General features: G+C 40.3%; 1 protein-coding gene across 3 annotated transcripts in view; it reads right to left on the bottom strand.

The window, feature by feature from the left end:
- Positions 1-8,885, bottom strand: part of PLPP1 (phospholipid phosphatase 1) — a 91,344-nt gene extending 82,459 nt beyond the window's left edge. The window contains exon 1 of one of the 3 annotated variants that reach the window (XM_040453209.1): positions 8,423-8,885. In XM_040453209.1, the coding sequence (XP_040309143.1) occupies positions 8,423-8,480 (58 nt within the window). In that variant the 5' untranslated portion in view covers positions 8,481-8,885. Of the gene's footprint in view, positions 1-7,997; positions 8,156-8,422 lie in introns of those variants that run through there. The other 2 variants (XM_040453215.1, XM_040453241.1) reach the window with 2 other exon arrangements.
- Between the last annotated feature and the right edge of the window lie 8,742 nt (positions 8,886-17,627).

Below are 17,627 nucleotides of genomic sequence, written 5' to 3'. Positions count from 1 at the left end.
TTTTAAAAAAAAAAAAAAAAAAAAAGAAACACCCGACTGAAAAAAGCAAGAGTAATGGAAAGAGCCCAAATGTCCATCGACTGATGAATGGATAAAAATGTGGATGTATATACAATGGAATATTACTCAACCATCAAAAAGAATAAAACCTAGCCATTTGCAACCACGTGGATGGAACTAGAGTGTATTATGCTAAGCAGAAAAGTCAGTCAGAGAAAGACAAATACCGTATGATCTCACTCATATGTAGAATTTAAGAAACAAAACAGTTGAACATAAGGGAAGGAAAAATAAAATAAGATAAAAACAAAGAGTAAGGCAAACCAAAAGAGACTCTTAACTAGACGGAAGAAACTGTGGGTTGCTGGAGGAAAGATGGATGGGAGGATGGGCTAAATGGGTGATAGGCATTAAGGAGGGCACTTGTGATGAGCAGTGGGTATTGTATTTAAGCGATAAATCACTAAATTCTACTCCTGAATTTAAAAATTTTTTTTAATTTAAAGAATATAATAAATGAAAAAAATTAAAAAGATGGAGAGGAGGGTATGGAGAGGTATTACACAACAATTGTTTGTTGTCCATTTAACTGCAGAGAAGAATTCAAATAATAGAATTTGCACAAATGAGGATGTACAATGAAGGCCATTCACAAATTTTGAAAATATGAAGTTCACTTTTTATAGGGAATGACCATTTCCATGGCCTAGGCAATAAAAGTAGTGAAGGTGACTCAGAGTACAGATAACTCCATTTTCTTGATTAAGGTGAAATTCAGGACTTAGCATGGTATAAAGTTTTTTTATTTGTTTAATTACTCTCTACCACAGACCTATACAGATTAATTTCCACCACTGCTGGGATTACCACTACTTGGAGATCATATATGTGGCTTTTACACATGACTGATACAACACTACTATTTCAATATGCTCTGTAAGCTTCAAAGACATTCTATGAGTATGCATCAGAAATGTTTCAAAGTTTGAGAGTGTTTTTGCCCCTAATACAAAACTACTGATGTTACTGCTATGAAAATAATTATGTTACAGTTAGTAGGATTACAGAAGATTGATTTTATTTCACAAATGTATCACGCACATTAAGTGCAAGACACTGCTCTAAGCTCTTTACATACAACTCACTTAAGCTTCACAACAACCATATAAGGTAGGTACTTTTATTAGCAAAGAGAGGCACAAAGAAGAAAACTGCCCAAGGTCACACAGTTAGTAAATGGAGTAAGTGAAATGTAAAGCAATTTGGATCCAGAGATCATCGTTAGACTATGCTGCCTCTCTAATATTTTAAAGGAAAATTAATTGTTTATAAAAAACAAGATATTTCCAATGTTAGACTAGTTTTAATTAAAAAAACAAAACAAACAAAAAATTATAAGCCATCTAGGCTTTAAACCTAGACAGCAAGAAGGCTGAAGGGAAGAAGTAAAGGAGGAGGAAGAGAAGAGAAAGCTACTTGTATCCACTGTTCATAATATCTGAATGGTGAATGCTTTTTAAAATGAAAATCAGACAAGACAGTGTCTATGTAATCCTTAACTAGCTTATTACAGAGACTGTGTATTTCCATCCCAAATGCTGAATTAAGCCACCTAAATTAGGAGGAAGCAGACAATTAACATTCCAAATTCCTTTCCATAAAATTGAAGCTATATTTTAACTGGTTCACTTAAAATCTGGGAGTTTAGTGACTTTCTTCCAAATTCTCTTTTTTACTAGGGTAAACAATAACAACTTAAACTTCAGTTTCTTATCCAAGAGAATAAAAAAAAAAAATCCCCCAAGCTGAGCATACATAGGAAACTTTGGTAGAGCTCAGCCAAAAATGACTAAACAAAAAAAAGAGTAATCAAGATCCATAGCACGCCCCTGAGTTTCCAAAGGGATGTAATTCAAAGAGAATATAAATGAAGAATTCACATTTCATAAAATCTATGGAGAAGAACATTCTCTAAACATTTCCATACTTTATTCCAAGCAAGGTAAATTAAAGTTAAAGTTCAACTGTATAAAACCAACTGGAGTCAAACAGTAGCAATTTCTTCCAGGTCTCTGCTTTTGTTCAAAACTGGCCATTTAAAGGTAGAAAAACTCTTGCGGCAGGATTCCAGTCTAACAAAAGAATATGCCAGTTTAACAAATTTTTGATCATTTTTTGAGATTCCATCCCTCTCTCTGTAGCTGGGAATAGAAAAGTTATATGTAAAAAACACAAACCCAGTGACCTTTCATCAGAAGCAAAAGAGGTTTGCTTAATAAAAGTTAATAAAGGAAGTTCTGGGTGGCTCAGTTGGTTAAGGGTGTGTCTCTTCATTTTAGCTCTGGTCATGAACTCACAATTTGTGGGTTTGAGCCCTACATAGGGCTCTGTGCTGACATCACCAAGTTGGCTTGGGATTCCCTCTCTCCCTCTCTCTCTGTGTCCCACCCCCTGCATTCACTTACACAGGTGCACACTCTCTTCTCTAAAATAAATAAATAGGGGCTCCCAGGGCTCCATTGGCTAAGCATGTGACTTCATCTAGGTCATGACCTCAAAGTTCATGAGTTCGAGCTCTGCGATGGGCTCTGTGCAAACAGCTCAGAGCCTAGAGCCTGCTTCAGATTCTGTGTCTCCTCTCTCTCTCTACCCACACCCCCACCTGTGCTCGCTCTCTTTCTCTCAAAAAGAAACATTTAAAAAAATAAAAATAAATTTAAGAAAACATTGTAAAAATAAATACAAGTTAACAGAGGTTGAAATGGCTAGTGATCAGGTAAGCATTTTGTCCTATTTACTTTTATCTTCAGCATCCAACATGATGCCAGGCACCTAAGCAAACACATGTTCAAGAATGAATGAATGAATGAATGAATGTCAGGAGAAAAGGGAAGGCACAATATGCTGCAAACTATTTAGCAAGTGAAAATCTTTCACTAAATATTTAATTTTTTTTTCCCCTTGAGAAAGGGGTCCAGAATGAGGGAAAGGAAAGGGAATCACTCTTCAGAGGTAATACTTAAGGTGCAGATGTCAGTATTACAGCAATGACATATGACATCATATTGAGATAATTACTAGGGAAGAATAAGTAACAGGGATTCCACAACCACCTACTATCATCGGCTGCCAGTTTTTTGCTGCCAGATTTTATTCTTAATCTATTGACTACGATTTGGCATAATGATGATACCACATTTGGAGCATGGTAAGGAAACTATGACCAACCTCTCTTCCAAGAAAGCCAACATTGGAGCCCACGAGCTCCTGTCTGCACCTGCTATAATGGGCAGCTGTAACTGATGTTAGTGAAGAAAGGGAAGCTACTTCAGATCTGTTTTGGACATGGATGAATGTTATCAGTAGGGCCCAAGCAAAACAAACAAACAAACAAACAAACAAAGCACATTCAAAAAAGGTATTCAACAGAATTTAATGAAGGAACCATCTTCAAAAGCAGAGGCAGGATTTAAGAAAAGCAGCAAGGGATGGTGGAAAACTCCCATGCCAGCAACATCAGGAAGCCATTACCATCACTAGGCCTAAAGGGGCAAGTAAGGGGTTACCAGAACCCAGAAAGATCTGTAACTGTGGCTGGCTGGCAGAAGAGGGCCATTTAATAGAAGCTGTGACCTACTCACAAAACACAGAACGGCTTTAGCAACACAAATCCAGCAGGAAGGAACTGGCTCTTCCAGGCCTCCTACTGACACACCACCAACCAAGGCAAACCAGAAACCATAAACCAAGAGGTCAGTTGATACAACTCACAGAATCTGCTTCCCAGAGCACAGATAAAGGTGGAGAACAGATCTGGAGGGGCAAAAGGAGAATGTGGAGCACAAAAAGGTATTCTAAATGATTGCCACACAGCAAAACACAAGTATACAAAAAGTTTTTGCCAGTTCCTCCTAAATCTTTTATTTTATTTTATTTTTTTTAAATTTTTTTTTTCAACGTTTATTTATTTTTTTGGGGACAGAGAGAGACAGAGCATGAACGGGGGAGGGGCAGAGAGAGAGGGACACACAGAATCGGAAACAGGCTCCAGGCTCCGAGCCATCAGCCCAGAGCCTGACGCGGGGCTCGAACTCACGGACCGCGAGATCGTGACCTGGCTGAAGTCGGACGCTTAACCGACTGCGCCACCCAGGCGCCCCCCTCCTAAATCTTTTAGACACCATGGAACTGTCTACAAAAAAGTCATAAATGTAGGGTACCTACTTGGGTTTCTACTGCCCTACATCAAGGTGGGCAAGAAAAAAAAGATTCTAAAAGTAATTCTAGGTAATTTTTGTCCCTTCTGCATCCCTAAGGATAAAAAGACAAACCATTTATTTGCAATGGATCAGGTCTAAGACAAGTCCCTTCTCTGTACTCAAAGGGCACCTATTCCATACCTCAATTATTACACTTATCAGGATGTACTATAAGCCGTTTATTTGTCCTTCATTAGACCCTGAACTCCTTTAGGGCAAGGATTGTCTTAATCAACTTTGAATCCCTAGCACCTAACATGCACCTGACAGAATCAGCCTTCAACCTATGTGCAATGAATCCATCAGTGGACTCAGCATCCATAACTGGCAGAGTTATGCCACAGGGGATAAAATGTGGAATGACTCTCAGAAATTAAACACTAGTTGGGGCGCCTGGGTGGCGCAGTCGGTTAAGCGTCCGACTTCAGCCAGGTCACGATCTCACGGTCCGTGAGTTCGAGCCCCGCGTCGGGCTCTGGGCTGATGGCTCAGAGCCTGGACCCTGTTTCTGATTCTGTGTCTCCCTCTCTCTCTGCCCCTCCCCCGTTCATGCTCTGTCTCTCTCTGTCTCAAAAAAAATAAATAAATAAACGTTAAAAAAAAATTAAAAAAAAAAAAAGAAATTAAACACTAGTAAGTTTTATTCAGGACATCATTTAACACAATGAGCAAAAACATAGTTCCCTTCATACCAGCCTGCTATCATTTCCTATCCAGCAGCTTTTCTTGTGTGCTTAGATACTTACAGCCAGTCTTTTCTACAGTGACAGAACTCATCATCAAAAGATCTAGAGAAAAATGGCAAGACTATGCTCCATTTCAAATACACATTATATCTCAAAATTCTGACTTTTTCTAAGAACTCACCAGATCCACCGAAGAAACTCATCATTTGGTTTATGAGATAGAGGAATTCATGTTTTGCATGATAAACATGACTGAGAGGTAGAAACACACACAGCACATGTTTAATGATCACTTCAACAGACATCACACTCCATAAAATTATAAAGTAGTCATGTGACACAATCATGTTACATCATCAAATTAAAATGGATATACTGTATGATGTTGGGGTGGTCATTAACAGAACCTGGAACATATTCACATTATAATTATGAGTCACTTTCATATAACCCTGTATTTAAGAAGTGTTTAATCATCTTTTTGTTGGTATAGGCAACTCTTTTTTTTTTTTTTAATTTTTTTTTTTCAACGTTTATTTATTTTTGGGACAGAGAGAGACGGAGCATGAACGGGGGAGGGGCAGAGAGAGAGGGAGACACGGAATCGGAAACAGGCTCCAGGCTCCGAGCCATCAGCCCAGAGCCCGACGCGGGCCTCGAACTCACGGACCGCGAGATCGTGACCTGGCTGAAGTCGGACGCTTAACCGACTGCGCCACCCAGGCGCCCCGGTATAGGCAACTCTTAACTGTATATACTCCACAGAAAAAGAATAAAGTTAATTCCAAATTGATAACCCTCTTCAAGCTACCATAATTTTAGTCTGTCAATCTCCTGCTGTCAGTAAAGTGAATAAAAGCCAAATTTAAAATAACCTTTAGACTCCAAGAGGTGAATTTGCTATAAAAATGTATTGCCTTCCAAAACCCAGTATGAAAAAGTTTTGTATCCCAGCACCTTCATTGCTGTTTGTAATGGAGAGTTGACATTGTTAAATTTAACGTCATCTTATCTACCAAATTAAAATAAATTAGTACTTCATTTTCTATTTAGGGAAAGGGAATTTTGGGCTCATCATGAAAATCTTCTGAATTACTTTAAAAGAAACTTGAGCAATACAATAACAGATAAAACATGTTTCAATAGACCAGGTATCTTTTTCTAAAACATACTTAATCCCTAAGCCCCCAAAGCAAGTTTTTCCCAAAACCATTAAAAACACTTAAAATCAAAAACACAATTTCATCTTTTTGAAAGCCATCATAAATCCTGAAAATGTCAGGTCAATAAAATTATAGCAATAAAGTGTTATTACCTCTACAGTACAATTATGTGATATTTGCATCATGTTGAAAACATAGACCAGAAGAACTTATAATTTATAAAACCGTACTACAAATGGGTTCTCCATTTTAGATGAATTTAAAAACACAAAAATAAAACAGACCTACCATATGACTGTGTATATTAATATTAACTTTGGTTAACTTAAAGCAGTATGAGGTTTCACTTATCCTAGTACAGTGCTTGGCCCACAGAAAAAAACATGACATTTGTTTTACAAATTATTAACTCTCACAAGGGAGAAGAGGAAATAGATATATAATTCTGAGAGTACACAATTTGTGGCAATGGCAGGTAATATCCAATATATTGGAATTATCAAAACTACTTGTGACCAAACATTTTCCTCTCCCTTCACTAAAATATATGTGACATTTAACAATGCCCTAGTGACACTGTGCTTTAGCACATTTTAAAATTTAACATCTTACCAGAGGAGAGGTAGGTAGTGAGATCAGTGAAACAAGTGAAAGGGATTAAGAGTACATTTATCATGATGAGCACGGTGAAATATATGGAATTGTTCAATCACTATACTGTACACCTGAAACTAATATAACACTGTATGTTAATTACACTGGAATTAAAAGAAAAAAAAGAAAAATCTAAAATTGCAATAAAATTTAATGTCTTCACCAAAGGTAAATTTTTCATCGTAAATAAATTTCAATATATTTAATGTAGTTATTAGTATGTTTTGACATTTGAAGAATTAGTTCTCCAAAGGGGTTGAGGAGGAAAAAAAAGAGAGAAAGAATTACTTCTGTTTCTGTAAAATATAGTGTTCCAAAATTCTGTTTCACTTTTCTGAACTTAACTCCAAAAATTCACTGTGGAGCTCTAAAAGAGCTCTCAGTCAACAATAAAAATATTTCATAAATAATACAGGGATTTTACCTCAAAAAAGAGGAAACAGAATTTATAAGAATTCAGCAAGACTGCAGCCGCCTAAATGGTCAGGTTTGAGGCAGGAAAAGTGGAAAACTGGATTCAAATCGGGGATATTTCCTATCGGTGAAAGGCATTATGCACACCTGCACCAAGGATGCCACAGTCACAGATCTCCAACACTGAGGTGTTGCCAGTACCATTACTTTGATACCTGACTCTGGCTACCCAAACCTCGAGCAGATCTTCTTGCTTTTTTGTTTGTTTGTTTGTTTGTTTGTTTGTTTGTTTGTTTTCCCCCACAACGTCTAAATAGTTCTCAACATATTACCTTACTCATAATACATATTAAAAAGGTGAAAGTTATTCCTTCCAATCCTTTATCCAGATGCCTATCCCTTATCCAGATGACTTCAATTCTTTCTTGTCAAAAGCAAGGAGCAATTGGGAACCTGAAGCCCCAGAAATGAACTCTTCCATTAGGAAGCCAACGCCAGAACTGCTGCAGCCAAAGAATGTGTAGTGCTCCTTGTGGGCTGTCACAGGAGATGTAAAGCTACACCATGGCAAGGTCTGTACAGAGAAGGAAACAGCAGGTCTGGAGCACGCGCGCATACACAACCAAACAGCCAGTTTCTTCAGATCCATAGGCAGAAATTTGGCATCCTCACACCTACTTGCAACCTGACAATTTACAACCTGGTAACACCTTCTAATTAGGAAGGTTCTAGTCTTTTATAGACGAAAAATTAAACTGCTTCCCACAAGTAAGATAAACCAGGCGGGGCGCCTATTACTGAGAATACCCAGTGAATCAAACCTCCAGTGTCTCTACAGATCCTGACGTGCCAGTGACCGGGCTTCCCTACAGCAGAGAGGGGAGGAGCCCACCCGGCTCTGCTGGAAGTGGAACGGGAAACAGAGGACAGGAGCAAGGGACGGAGCGCAGAGACGTGAACAGCGTCCAAGCAGGGGTAGGCTCAGCACACCGGTGGGCGACAGACAAGACAGTGGGAGCCACACACGGACCGAGGTGCAGGCTGCAAAGCGGGATCCCCGGGCTGCGGAAGCCGTCCCCCTAGTCTCGCCCCGCAAAGGTGCGCGCGTCAGAAACACACACCCGCCCCCACGCCCGTGGGCAATTCTCGGCGAGTCCCCTCCCAGAAGACACACGCCCGTACCCACCGGGGCACCCCACCCCGGGCTCGCACGCACACGCCCCTCAGGCCGGCGGCGCGTACGTACCCAACAATACGCAGAGCACATCAAGGGCCACGTACGGCAGCCGCGTCTTGTCAAACATGGTCTCGGTCCCAACGGCCCGCAGCGCGCGGTAGATGAAGCACACGATTTACGACACGGGGCCAGTGGGTGGCGACGACCCCGAGCTACGGCTCCTCCCGGCGCGGGTAGAGCAGCTGAGGGCGGTATAGGTCCGGGCGGCGCTCTGGCGGCCAGCAATGGCGCCCGGGACCCCTGCCCTCGCAGCTCTCACCCGCCGAGACGCTCGCGTGCCAGCTGGGGCTGCTCCCTGGTCTCAGGCCCTCTTCGGTAGGCCCTGGCCTGCCCTGGCAGATTGCTGTCCGGATCCCGGCACCCTTTCCAACAGGCGGAGCGTCAGGACTCGTGCTTTAAGGGTGAAACCCGTAGGGAGGAGGAACGCGGGCTCGGCCCCTCCCGCTGGGCAGAGCGGGACCGACCAGCGCCGGCCTTCGCTGGCTGAGGGGAGGGAGATGGAGACTATGCGGCCAGTAACGGGCGGCGGGGCGGGGCCTGGAACCCCGCCCAAGAGCACCAGCAAATAAAGGGTGCCGGCCCCGCCCCGCCCGACCCGCAGGGCCCGCCCCTGAAGTGGGTTGCACTGCCTGTTGGGCCGACTCTGGGGGCACTTCGGGTCTGAGGCAAGGGGCGTTGCTCCGACCCGCGTGGGTCCGGTGGTCGCGGGACGTGGTCTCCTTAGCTCTGACAGCCGGTTACTCTTGCCTGGGAGGGAGAGCTAGACTCCAGACCCTCGATCCTAGAGCGTCGGCTCCCTGCCAGCCATCCTCATCCATAGGGATTGGATAATAAAGAGGTCCAAGATAGGCAGTGACAAAACATTTGTCCTAGCGTTGCTTAGGCTCCTCTGAACCTTCTACTTGTCTAGGATTGCACCTAGGCCTTCAAGTCTGGCCTGGCTGAGCTCAGTATTAATATGAATCCTGCTAAGTCATCCCCCTCTTGATGTCTGATGCCTTTGATACGTGATCAAATTCCTTATCCTCCACCTTTGGCCTGCTTTACTGTTTCTTCATGGTAATTTTCCATCCACTGACCCAGTCACTCTTCTTGTTTGTTGCTGTGTATTCCCAGCTGTTTTTATTCAAATTTCAGCACAATTTTGTTCTCCTATTGCAGTAATTTTGACCCTCTTTAGTAATAGTCTTCCTCACCGTTTTAACAAGTGTCAATAAATAATTTTTCTTTAACTGAAATGAGCAGTCTTCTCATCCCTGATTCTAGAAGGACCTTAGCAGAGATTTAGTAATCTCAGTTTCCTAACCTGTTAAATTGGGATGATAATTTAACACACACACCCTGCTGTGTGTTCTGGTCAAGAAGTGGTGAAGCCTGGAAAAAAATAATAGGAAAATATTCTATAAAAGGTCAAAACCTCTACAGTTGTTAAGGACTGGTATGTTTTCTTCTTATTCATATCTTCTTATACAAAGATGTAAGATGCAAATCAAAAACTGTACCTACTACTTCTCTGACTTTAACTGCCAGATGCCCCTGAAAAAACAGAGGGGTAAAAAAAACAATGGAGGGATAACATTTCCCTAAATGATTCTGAAGATAAAGCCCCAAGTGATATCCCACAAGCAAAAATGTATTTGAAGAAGCATTTCTTCTTTAAAAAGAATGTAAATTTTGAGAAGCTCGGGTGGCTCAGTCAGTTGAGCATCCAACTCTTCATTTTGGCTCAGGTCATGTTCCCAGGCTGGTGGGATTGAGCTCCTACATTGGGCTCTGCACTGGGCATGCAACCTGCTTAGGATTCTCTTTCTCTCTCCCTTTGCCCCTGTCCCCAACTCACTCACACACGCTTTCTCTCTCAAATAAAAAAAAAATTTTTTTAAGTAAATTCTGTATTTCACCTTTGTTTGAATATCTTTTAAAAGTTTTAAACAATTTAGGGGTGGCCTGGGTGACTCAGTCTGTTAAGCATCTGACTCTTTGTTTTGGCTCAGGTCATGATATCACAGTTGGTGGGTTCTAGCCCTGCATTGGGCTCTGCACTGACAGTGCAGACCCTGCTTTGAATTCTCTCCCTCTCTCTCTGCCCTTCCCCTGCTCGTGTTTGTGCTCGCTAGCTCTCCCTCAAAATAAAAAATAAACTTTAAAAAAAGTTTTAAACAGTTTATAACTGAGAATAATGTACCATTGCCTTTATGGCTTCCCTTACTTCCAGAGTTACAAGGCCCCTAGAGTGCAAGGCCATAACAAATTGAAATTACTTGTGATATCTACGTATTTGGTATGCATTCAAGAAATATTTATTGTGATTATATGCTGGACATAATCTAGGGAGAGTGCTTTATTTAAACAGCTTTTGAAATAAACATTTACTTTTAAAATGATTTTTCAAAAGTAAACATTCAAAAAACCCTGTTGATTAATAATTGTTGTTTGTTCATTCATTCTTTCAACATTTATTGAGTCCCCAGTATACACAAGACCCAGTGCACACTATACAGAGACTAAGGAACAAGAAAAGACCTCTGCCCTCTGGGAGGCTGCTGCTTGATCAACAAGACTGGCATGTAATTGAATGAATATTGTGATAGAAGTCTGTTGGTGTACAACAGGCACATAAAGCAGGAATAAGCATTTTACCTGGGAACTCTGGAAAAACTACATAGGGAGGTGATACATTGTTGTTGCCCGTCCTTTCCCAACACCAGAACAGATTGTCTTAGCTGAGAAGGAAGTAAAGAAAACAGTTAATATATTAACAGATTTTTTTGCCCTTTGGAGGAGTTACAGATAATTGCTTTAAAAATAGATCAACAAGGTATACCTGGGTGGTTCAGTTGGTTAAGCATTCGACTTTGGCTCAGGTCATGATCTCACAGTTTGTGAGTTCGAGTCCCACGTTGGGCTCTGTGCTGACAGCTCAGGGCCTGGAGCCTGCTTTGGATTCTGTGTGTGTGTCTCTCTCTCTCTCTGCCCCTCCCGTGCTCATGCTCTGTCTCTCTCTCAAAAATGAATAAACATTACAAAAAGTTTAAATAAACAAAAATAGATCAACAAAGCAAAGTCCTTTAAAACGTATTAAGTCATTCCCTGTTTTTTAAAATGGGATCTGTAATTTGTGCAGATTATAAGCAATGAATAAATCCTCTATTGAGAGAATGTCTAAGAAATGTCATTTTCTTTTGGCGTGGGAGTTTTTGTTGTTGGGAGTGGTGGTATTTGTTTTGGTCTATTGTCATGATTGGATTCTGGTATAATATTTGGAATTGAGAATAATTTAAATAACCTTGAAATGATAGTGAAAATAATAAAAAGGAAACACTGATTGAATAATGACACTATTACCCTTGGGGATAGGTACTTATGTGTACCTAGATTGGGCATGAAACCTCAGAAGCTTTCTTAAATGCCTAACATAGTTTATCCTTGGGCCTGCATGTTCCTCTGTCTAATACAGGCATTAAACAAAAGCAAAACACAGTGGGCTTGGGAAGAATAGTCCTGAAGACTCCCTGAAGGTGACAGAAACTAATTTTTTCTCTTTTTTTGTTGCTAAGCATTTTGAAAAGGACACTATAATCTACATCCTCCATTTCCACTTTCTCTTTGCATATTGCTGTATTCTCACTTCTGTTCCCACTCCTCTACTTGCACTGTTCTTTAACATTAAATTATTAAGCCTCTTTCTGTTATCACTCTGCTTCTTGTCTCAACTACTTATTTATTTCCCAAAGTTGCTGCAAGGTAATAATAAATTACCCTATAGCATTTGTGTTTGTATGTGCTTATGTTCTTTTTCCCACCTGAACTGAAGCAAATACAGTTTTTATTATACTAAAATATCATTGTAAAGCTAAAACAATTAAAATTGTAAATGTCTGGTTGACCAGAGCATGTGCCTCCCTCCAACATGTTTTTTGCAATATGATGTATTAAAATTATTTTAATACTTATTACCAAAGCTATTTCTTCTTGTTTCTGATTATGTAATATTTTGACATATAAATATATAATATATGAAATACAAGTTATGAAGCATAATAATAAAATGAGCAACTATTAATCCACTACTGAATTTAATACCTAGAATATTGCAGGATCATTGAATTCACCTGGGTGTTGTATCCCATGTCCCTCCTTCAAGAGGGCTAACCACTATCCTGAATTTTGTTTATTTTGTTCTTGCTTTGTTATTTCTCTGTTGAAAAACATATAACCATATATGTATGTATCTCTAAAAATATATTGCTTAGCCTTCTTGTTTTTAGCTTTTAAAAACATTATGTGATATATGTAGTCTTCTCCCTTTGATTTTTTTCCTCTCAAAATTGTATTTCTTATATTTATACATGTTACTGCAATAGTTGTAGGTCTATTATATGAATATATCCTTTGCACGTTTTTCTGACAATGGGCATCTGGGTTATTTCCATTTTTGCTGTTACAAAAAATACTGCTGTGAACATTGGCATGCATGTCTCCTGTGTGGAATCATAGCAGTGAAAGTGCTACATCAAGGCATCTGCCCACATCCAACTTCACTAGATAATCCTAGGTTGTATTCCCAAGTCGTTGTACCATTTTACCTTACCCACACTAGCCGTGGAGACAGCCCCACATTTTTGTCAACACTTATTTTTGAGAGGTCTTAATTCTTGTTAATTCAGTGGATAATATTTAGTCATAATGACCGGCTATTACAATGTAGTCATAATTTGCATTTGCCTGATCATTAATGTGATAGAGCATCTTTCTCTCAAATTGCTCACCAAAGATATTTCTTCTTCTACCAATTTCCTGCCTTCTGCATATTTTTTCTATTCGGTTGTATACCTCATGTTTATCAAAGTGTAGAAGTTCTTTCTATAGTCTCAATAGTAATCACTTGTGGCTTGTGATTTCACTTTCTTTATGAGCAGCTGGGTTACAGAGTTCTTATAAATGCAATATAAGCAGAAGTCTATTGGCAGGTTTCTCTGAGAGTTTTTGCTATCCTAATCAAAGGAAAAGACTGGCTTCCCTTCTTTTCCTACCTTCTTTGAACTTGGATGTGATAGTTAAGCTATAGCAGCCATCTTGTGATGGTGAAGAAAAGGCCAAGAAGAGTAGTGCCACTGGTCTTTAAATGTTGAGCCATGGGGCGCCTGGGTGGCGCAGTCGGTTAAGCGTCCGACTTCAGCCAGGTCACGATCTCGCGGTCCGTGAGTTCGAGCCCCGCGTCAGGCTCTGGGCTGATGGCTCGGAGCCTGGAGCCTGTTTCCGATTCTGTGTCTCCCTCTCTCTCTGCCCCTCCCCCGTTCATGCTCTGTCTCTCTGTGTCCCAAAAATAAATAAACGTTGGAAAAATAAATAAATAAATGTTGAGCCACTAAAACAATCAGCAACTAGCTACCTCCAGATTTCTCCATATGTAAGAAAAAACAAAAATAAACAAAACAATTGTTTAAGCCTCAAATATCATAACTGATAGAAGGCTAAAGAGTATGTTGAGTACTATTTTTGAGAAATCATGTAATATTACTCTAAGAAAACCTTTCACTTGAGCTAACTTAATTGAAACTGGTCCTTCAAACCACACAGACCTACATGGAAAAATTGGGGCAGAAAGAAAAGAGTGCTGAAGGAGAATGAACTTTGAAGAATGGTTTGAGCATAGAGACAAAATAAATGGCACATTCTGAAGCCTCTGAGTGGGAAAGGAGGTGAAAACGCTCACATGGTGGATTAGTGGAAATGAAGGTTCTAAAAGGAAGGTTAAAGCAGTTTATAGCTTAAAAGTGTAGCTGGAGGTAAAGAGGAATCACTGAAAATGCATAGTGATTTGCCAAAAAGAGTCATTTAAAACAGGTAATCTAGTAGTGAGTGGAAGTTCTAATCTCTGAAGTCTATAAACTGAAGACAACAAACCTTATTTTGTAAACTGCATTATTCAGTTTCAAGTTGTTTTCTATGTTTATTTCCATTTTATTACCCTCCATCTTTCCTAAAATCTTGTTTATGGTTTGTAGCCCTTTTACAGTTTTGCTACAGGGTATTAGGGCTAAAGTCTTCTGTTAACTCTTGGGCCCAGTGCACGAGTGTGAGGAACTATAGGAAGGAGGTAAATCTCTAGGATCAGTTTTGGGGGCCTCATGGATGAGCAAACCAGCTTCTCCCACCAACACTCTCCCTTAGTGTTGCAGATCCTGTGTTTTATGTCATCAGTTGATTTTTAGGAAGACAAGATTTTCTTAACAGGCTTACTGTGATGATCAAATACGAAAGTGTAAGCTGCCTAGCAAATGTCTGATCTAAGCAGACATACAATACATATTTTTTTCAAAAACAAAGATTTCTGTGAATCTACCTCCATTATTTTTGCTTCCCTACCACCCACTCAACCCAAAATCTACCATAGTTCCCTAATCTACCAAAGAAAGGGGGTTGGTGTGATGTGACTTGTTCTTAGTAAATCCACACCTGGCTCTGTTGATCACCACTTCCTTTTCTCTACGATGCTCACAAATTGTTTCTTTAACAATCTTTTTTAAAATGTATCACCAGAAATACAGAAGTTAATTACCTATAAAATATCTATAGTGTTAAAGCCAACACGTATATTGTTATTTAAAAAAAACTCTTGAGGTGCCTGGGGGGCTCAGTGGGTTAAGCATCGGACTTTGGCTCAGGTCACGATCTCACAGCTTGTGAGTTCAAGCCCCTGGTTGGGCTCTGTGCTAATAGCTGAGAGCCTGGAGGCTGCTTTGGAGGTTGTGTCTTTCTCTCTGCCCCTCCCCACTCGTGCTGTCACGTGCGCATGAGCTCTCTCTCTCTCAAAAATAAACATTAAAAATTTTTTTTTCAATAACAAAAAAAATCTTGAATAGGATTGCCATCTAGTTCCTGCTCTTCTTCAGAATCTACCTTCTTCAGCTGTTTTAGAAACAAAATAAAATCCACCCTTCTCTCCTGATTCCTTTTCTGTTCACAACCCATGGGTGTGCTCTTCTCACATTATACTTGTCCCTCTCTTCAACCCATGACTGTATGGGTATGACTGCCTAACTCATTTCCTTAAGCAATGGCAGTAGGCATCCTTCAGCACTGTATTCCCAGCTCTAGAGTTGTACTTGGCACAATGAAGTCACATGCAACTAAAAAAAAAAATTGCTTGAATAAACAAATGAATGAGAAAAAGGAAAATAAATAAGAGTTCAGAAGAGAGTCAAACTGTGCCTCCGACCCTTTTTTCCTGTTATTTTAGTATTTTACCCCCAAATTTAAGCTTGTCTGGAGGGAAAGGGAGGAGTAGGGTTAATTTTCCTGCCACTTTATTTACAGGTCCATGACACCACTTTATAAGCACTTTTTTGTGTCCATGATAATATGAAGTACTTTAAAAGGTGGATCTATCCCCTTCTAAATGAAGATGTTATGGAATACACCTGAATGGAAGTCAAGGGAGCAAAGGAAAGCAAAGGAAACTTACAGGTGCTTCCCTGCTTTTCTTCCTTATTAAGATCAGAGCCTGTAATGCATTTCTAAGAACTTCCTAACCCTCTAGGGGCTACCTTCCCTTTCAGAGTTTCTCACATAACAGATTTCATTTAACTTTCCTTTGCACTCTTTAAGGTTATTTATTTTGAGAGAGCAAGCACAAGCGGGGTAGGGGCAGAGAGAGAGGGAGAGAAAGAATCCCAAGCTTTCAGCCCGGAGCCTGACAAATATCATGTCCTGAGCCCAAATCACGAGTCAGATGCTTAACCCACTGAGCCAACCAGACGCCCCTCCTTTGCACTTTTAAAATGCTGCCTGTCTAAAACCTATAGCATTCATACTCAAACTTTGCACATTGAAATCATCTGGGGTGTTGGTTAAACAGGCTTCCGGTGGTAGGGTCAGGGGAAGAGGTAGCAGGCGCCATGTGGGGCTCTGAAGGTGGCAAGAGGAAGCCCCTGAAGCAGCCCAAGAAGCAGGTCAAGGAAATGGACGAGATAAGACATTCAACCAGAAACAGAAAGAGGAGGAGAAGAAACTCAAGGAGCTGAAAACGCAGGCTATGGGGAAGGGCCCCCTGCCACAGTTAGAATTAAGAAATCTGGTAAAAAGTAAGCTGTTCCTTGTGCCTGAGGCAATGGTAATCCTAAATTCCATTCCTGTTTAAACTTCTGGATTCCCTATCATAGCATCTGTTGCCACCTATAGCTTGAATGAAGTGTTGGAAGTGTTGCCTTAGATCCTGTTTACATTTAAGAATAAACTTAAAAAAAATCAATCATAAAGAAAAAAATACAAGTGCCCAGCTTCATATCCAGAAATTCTGATTTTAAGATGAAGATCTAGTGTGGAACCCAAACATTGTTTTGTTATCATATTTAACAAATTCCCCCGGAGATTCTGATGCCCATCAGAATTTGAAAACCTCAGGTCTAGTTTGCCCACATTTTCACTTTCCAGACATTTTTTTTTTAACATGTATTTATTTTTGAGTGAGACAGAGCACAGGCAGGAGAGGGGCAGAGAGAGAAGGAGAAACAGAATCTGAAGGAGGCTCCAGGCTCCGAGCAAGTGTTCAGCACAGAGCCTGACGCGGGGCTCGAACCCATGAATCGTGAGATCATGACATGAGCTGAAGTCAGTCACTTATCCGACTGAGCCACCCAGGCACCCCTCCAGACAATTTTTAATAAAATAAAATTACTTCCTTCATCTAATTATAACACATTAAGACCGCAGTACTTACATAGTAATTAAACACCTGGGCTCAGGAATCAGGCTCGCAGAATACCTTTGAGCAAATTACCAAAAACTTTCTCTGCACCATTTTTTTTTTACCTGTAAGATAAGAATGATAAAAATAGGACCTACCTTATAGGTTTGTTGTGAGGATTAAATGAGATAATATGTCTAGAACACCTAGCACAGTGCCAAGGCACATAATAGGTACTCAATAAATGTTAGACATTATTAATTGAAGATTTCTGTCACCTCCTCATTGGAACCAGGTTGATGGTGTGTCCTATTAGCCTATGAATAGTGTTCAGGGGCCCTCCAAACCCTTTGCAATTTGATGTTAAATTTTCTTTATGCATTCTGCTGTGAAACAGATATACAGAGAGCTCTTCCCAGATTCTCAAAGGGGGTCTGTAACACTGTACTGAACTCTAGAAGCTAGCTTCTCAAAAACTGCCCTTGACTGGCAATGTCTGCATTCCCTGAGACTTCTCAGGCAGAC

Source organism: Herpailurus yagouaroundi, unplaced genomic scaffold, assembly GCF_014898765.1.
Source record: "Herpailurus yagouaroundi ecotype Mexico unplaced genomic scaffold, PumYag 29, whole genome shotgun sequence".
Lineage (NCBI taxonomy): Eukaryota > Metazoa > Chordata > Mammalia > Carnivora > Felidae > Herpailurus > Herpailurus yagouaroundi.
Note: the sequence above shows the minus strand (reverse complement) of the source record. Positions and strands in the feature narration are given on the sequence as shown.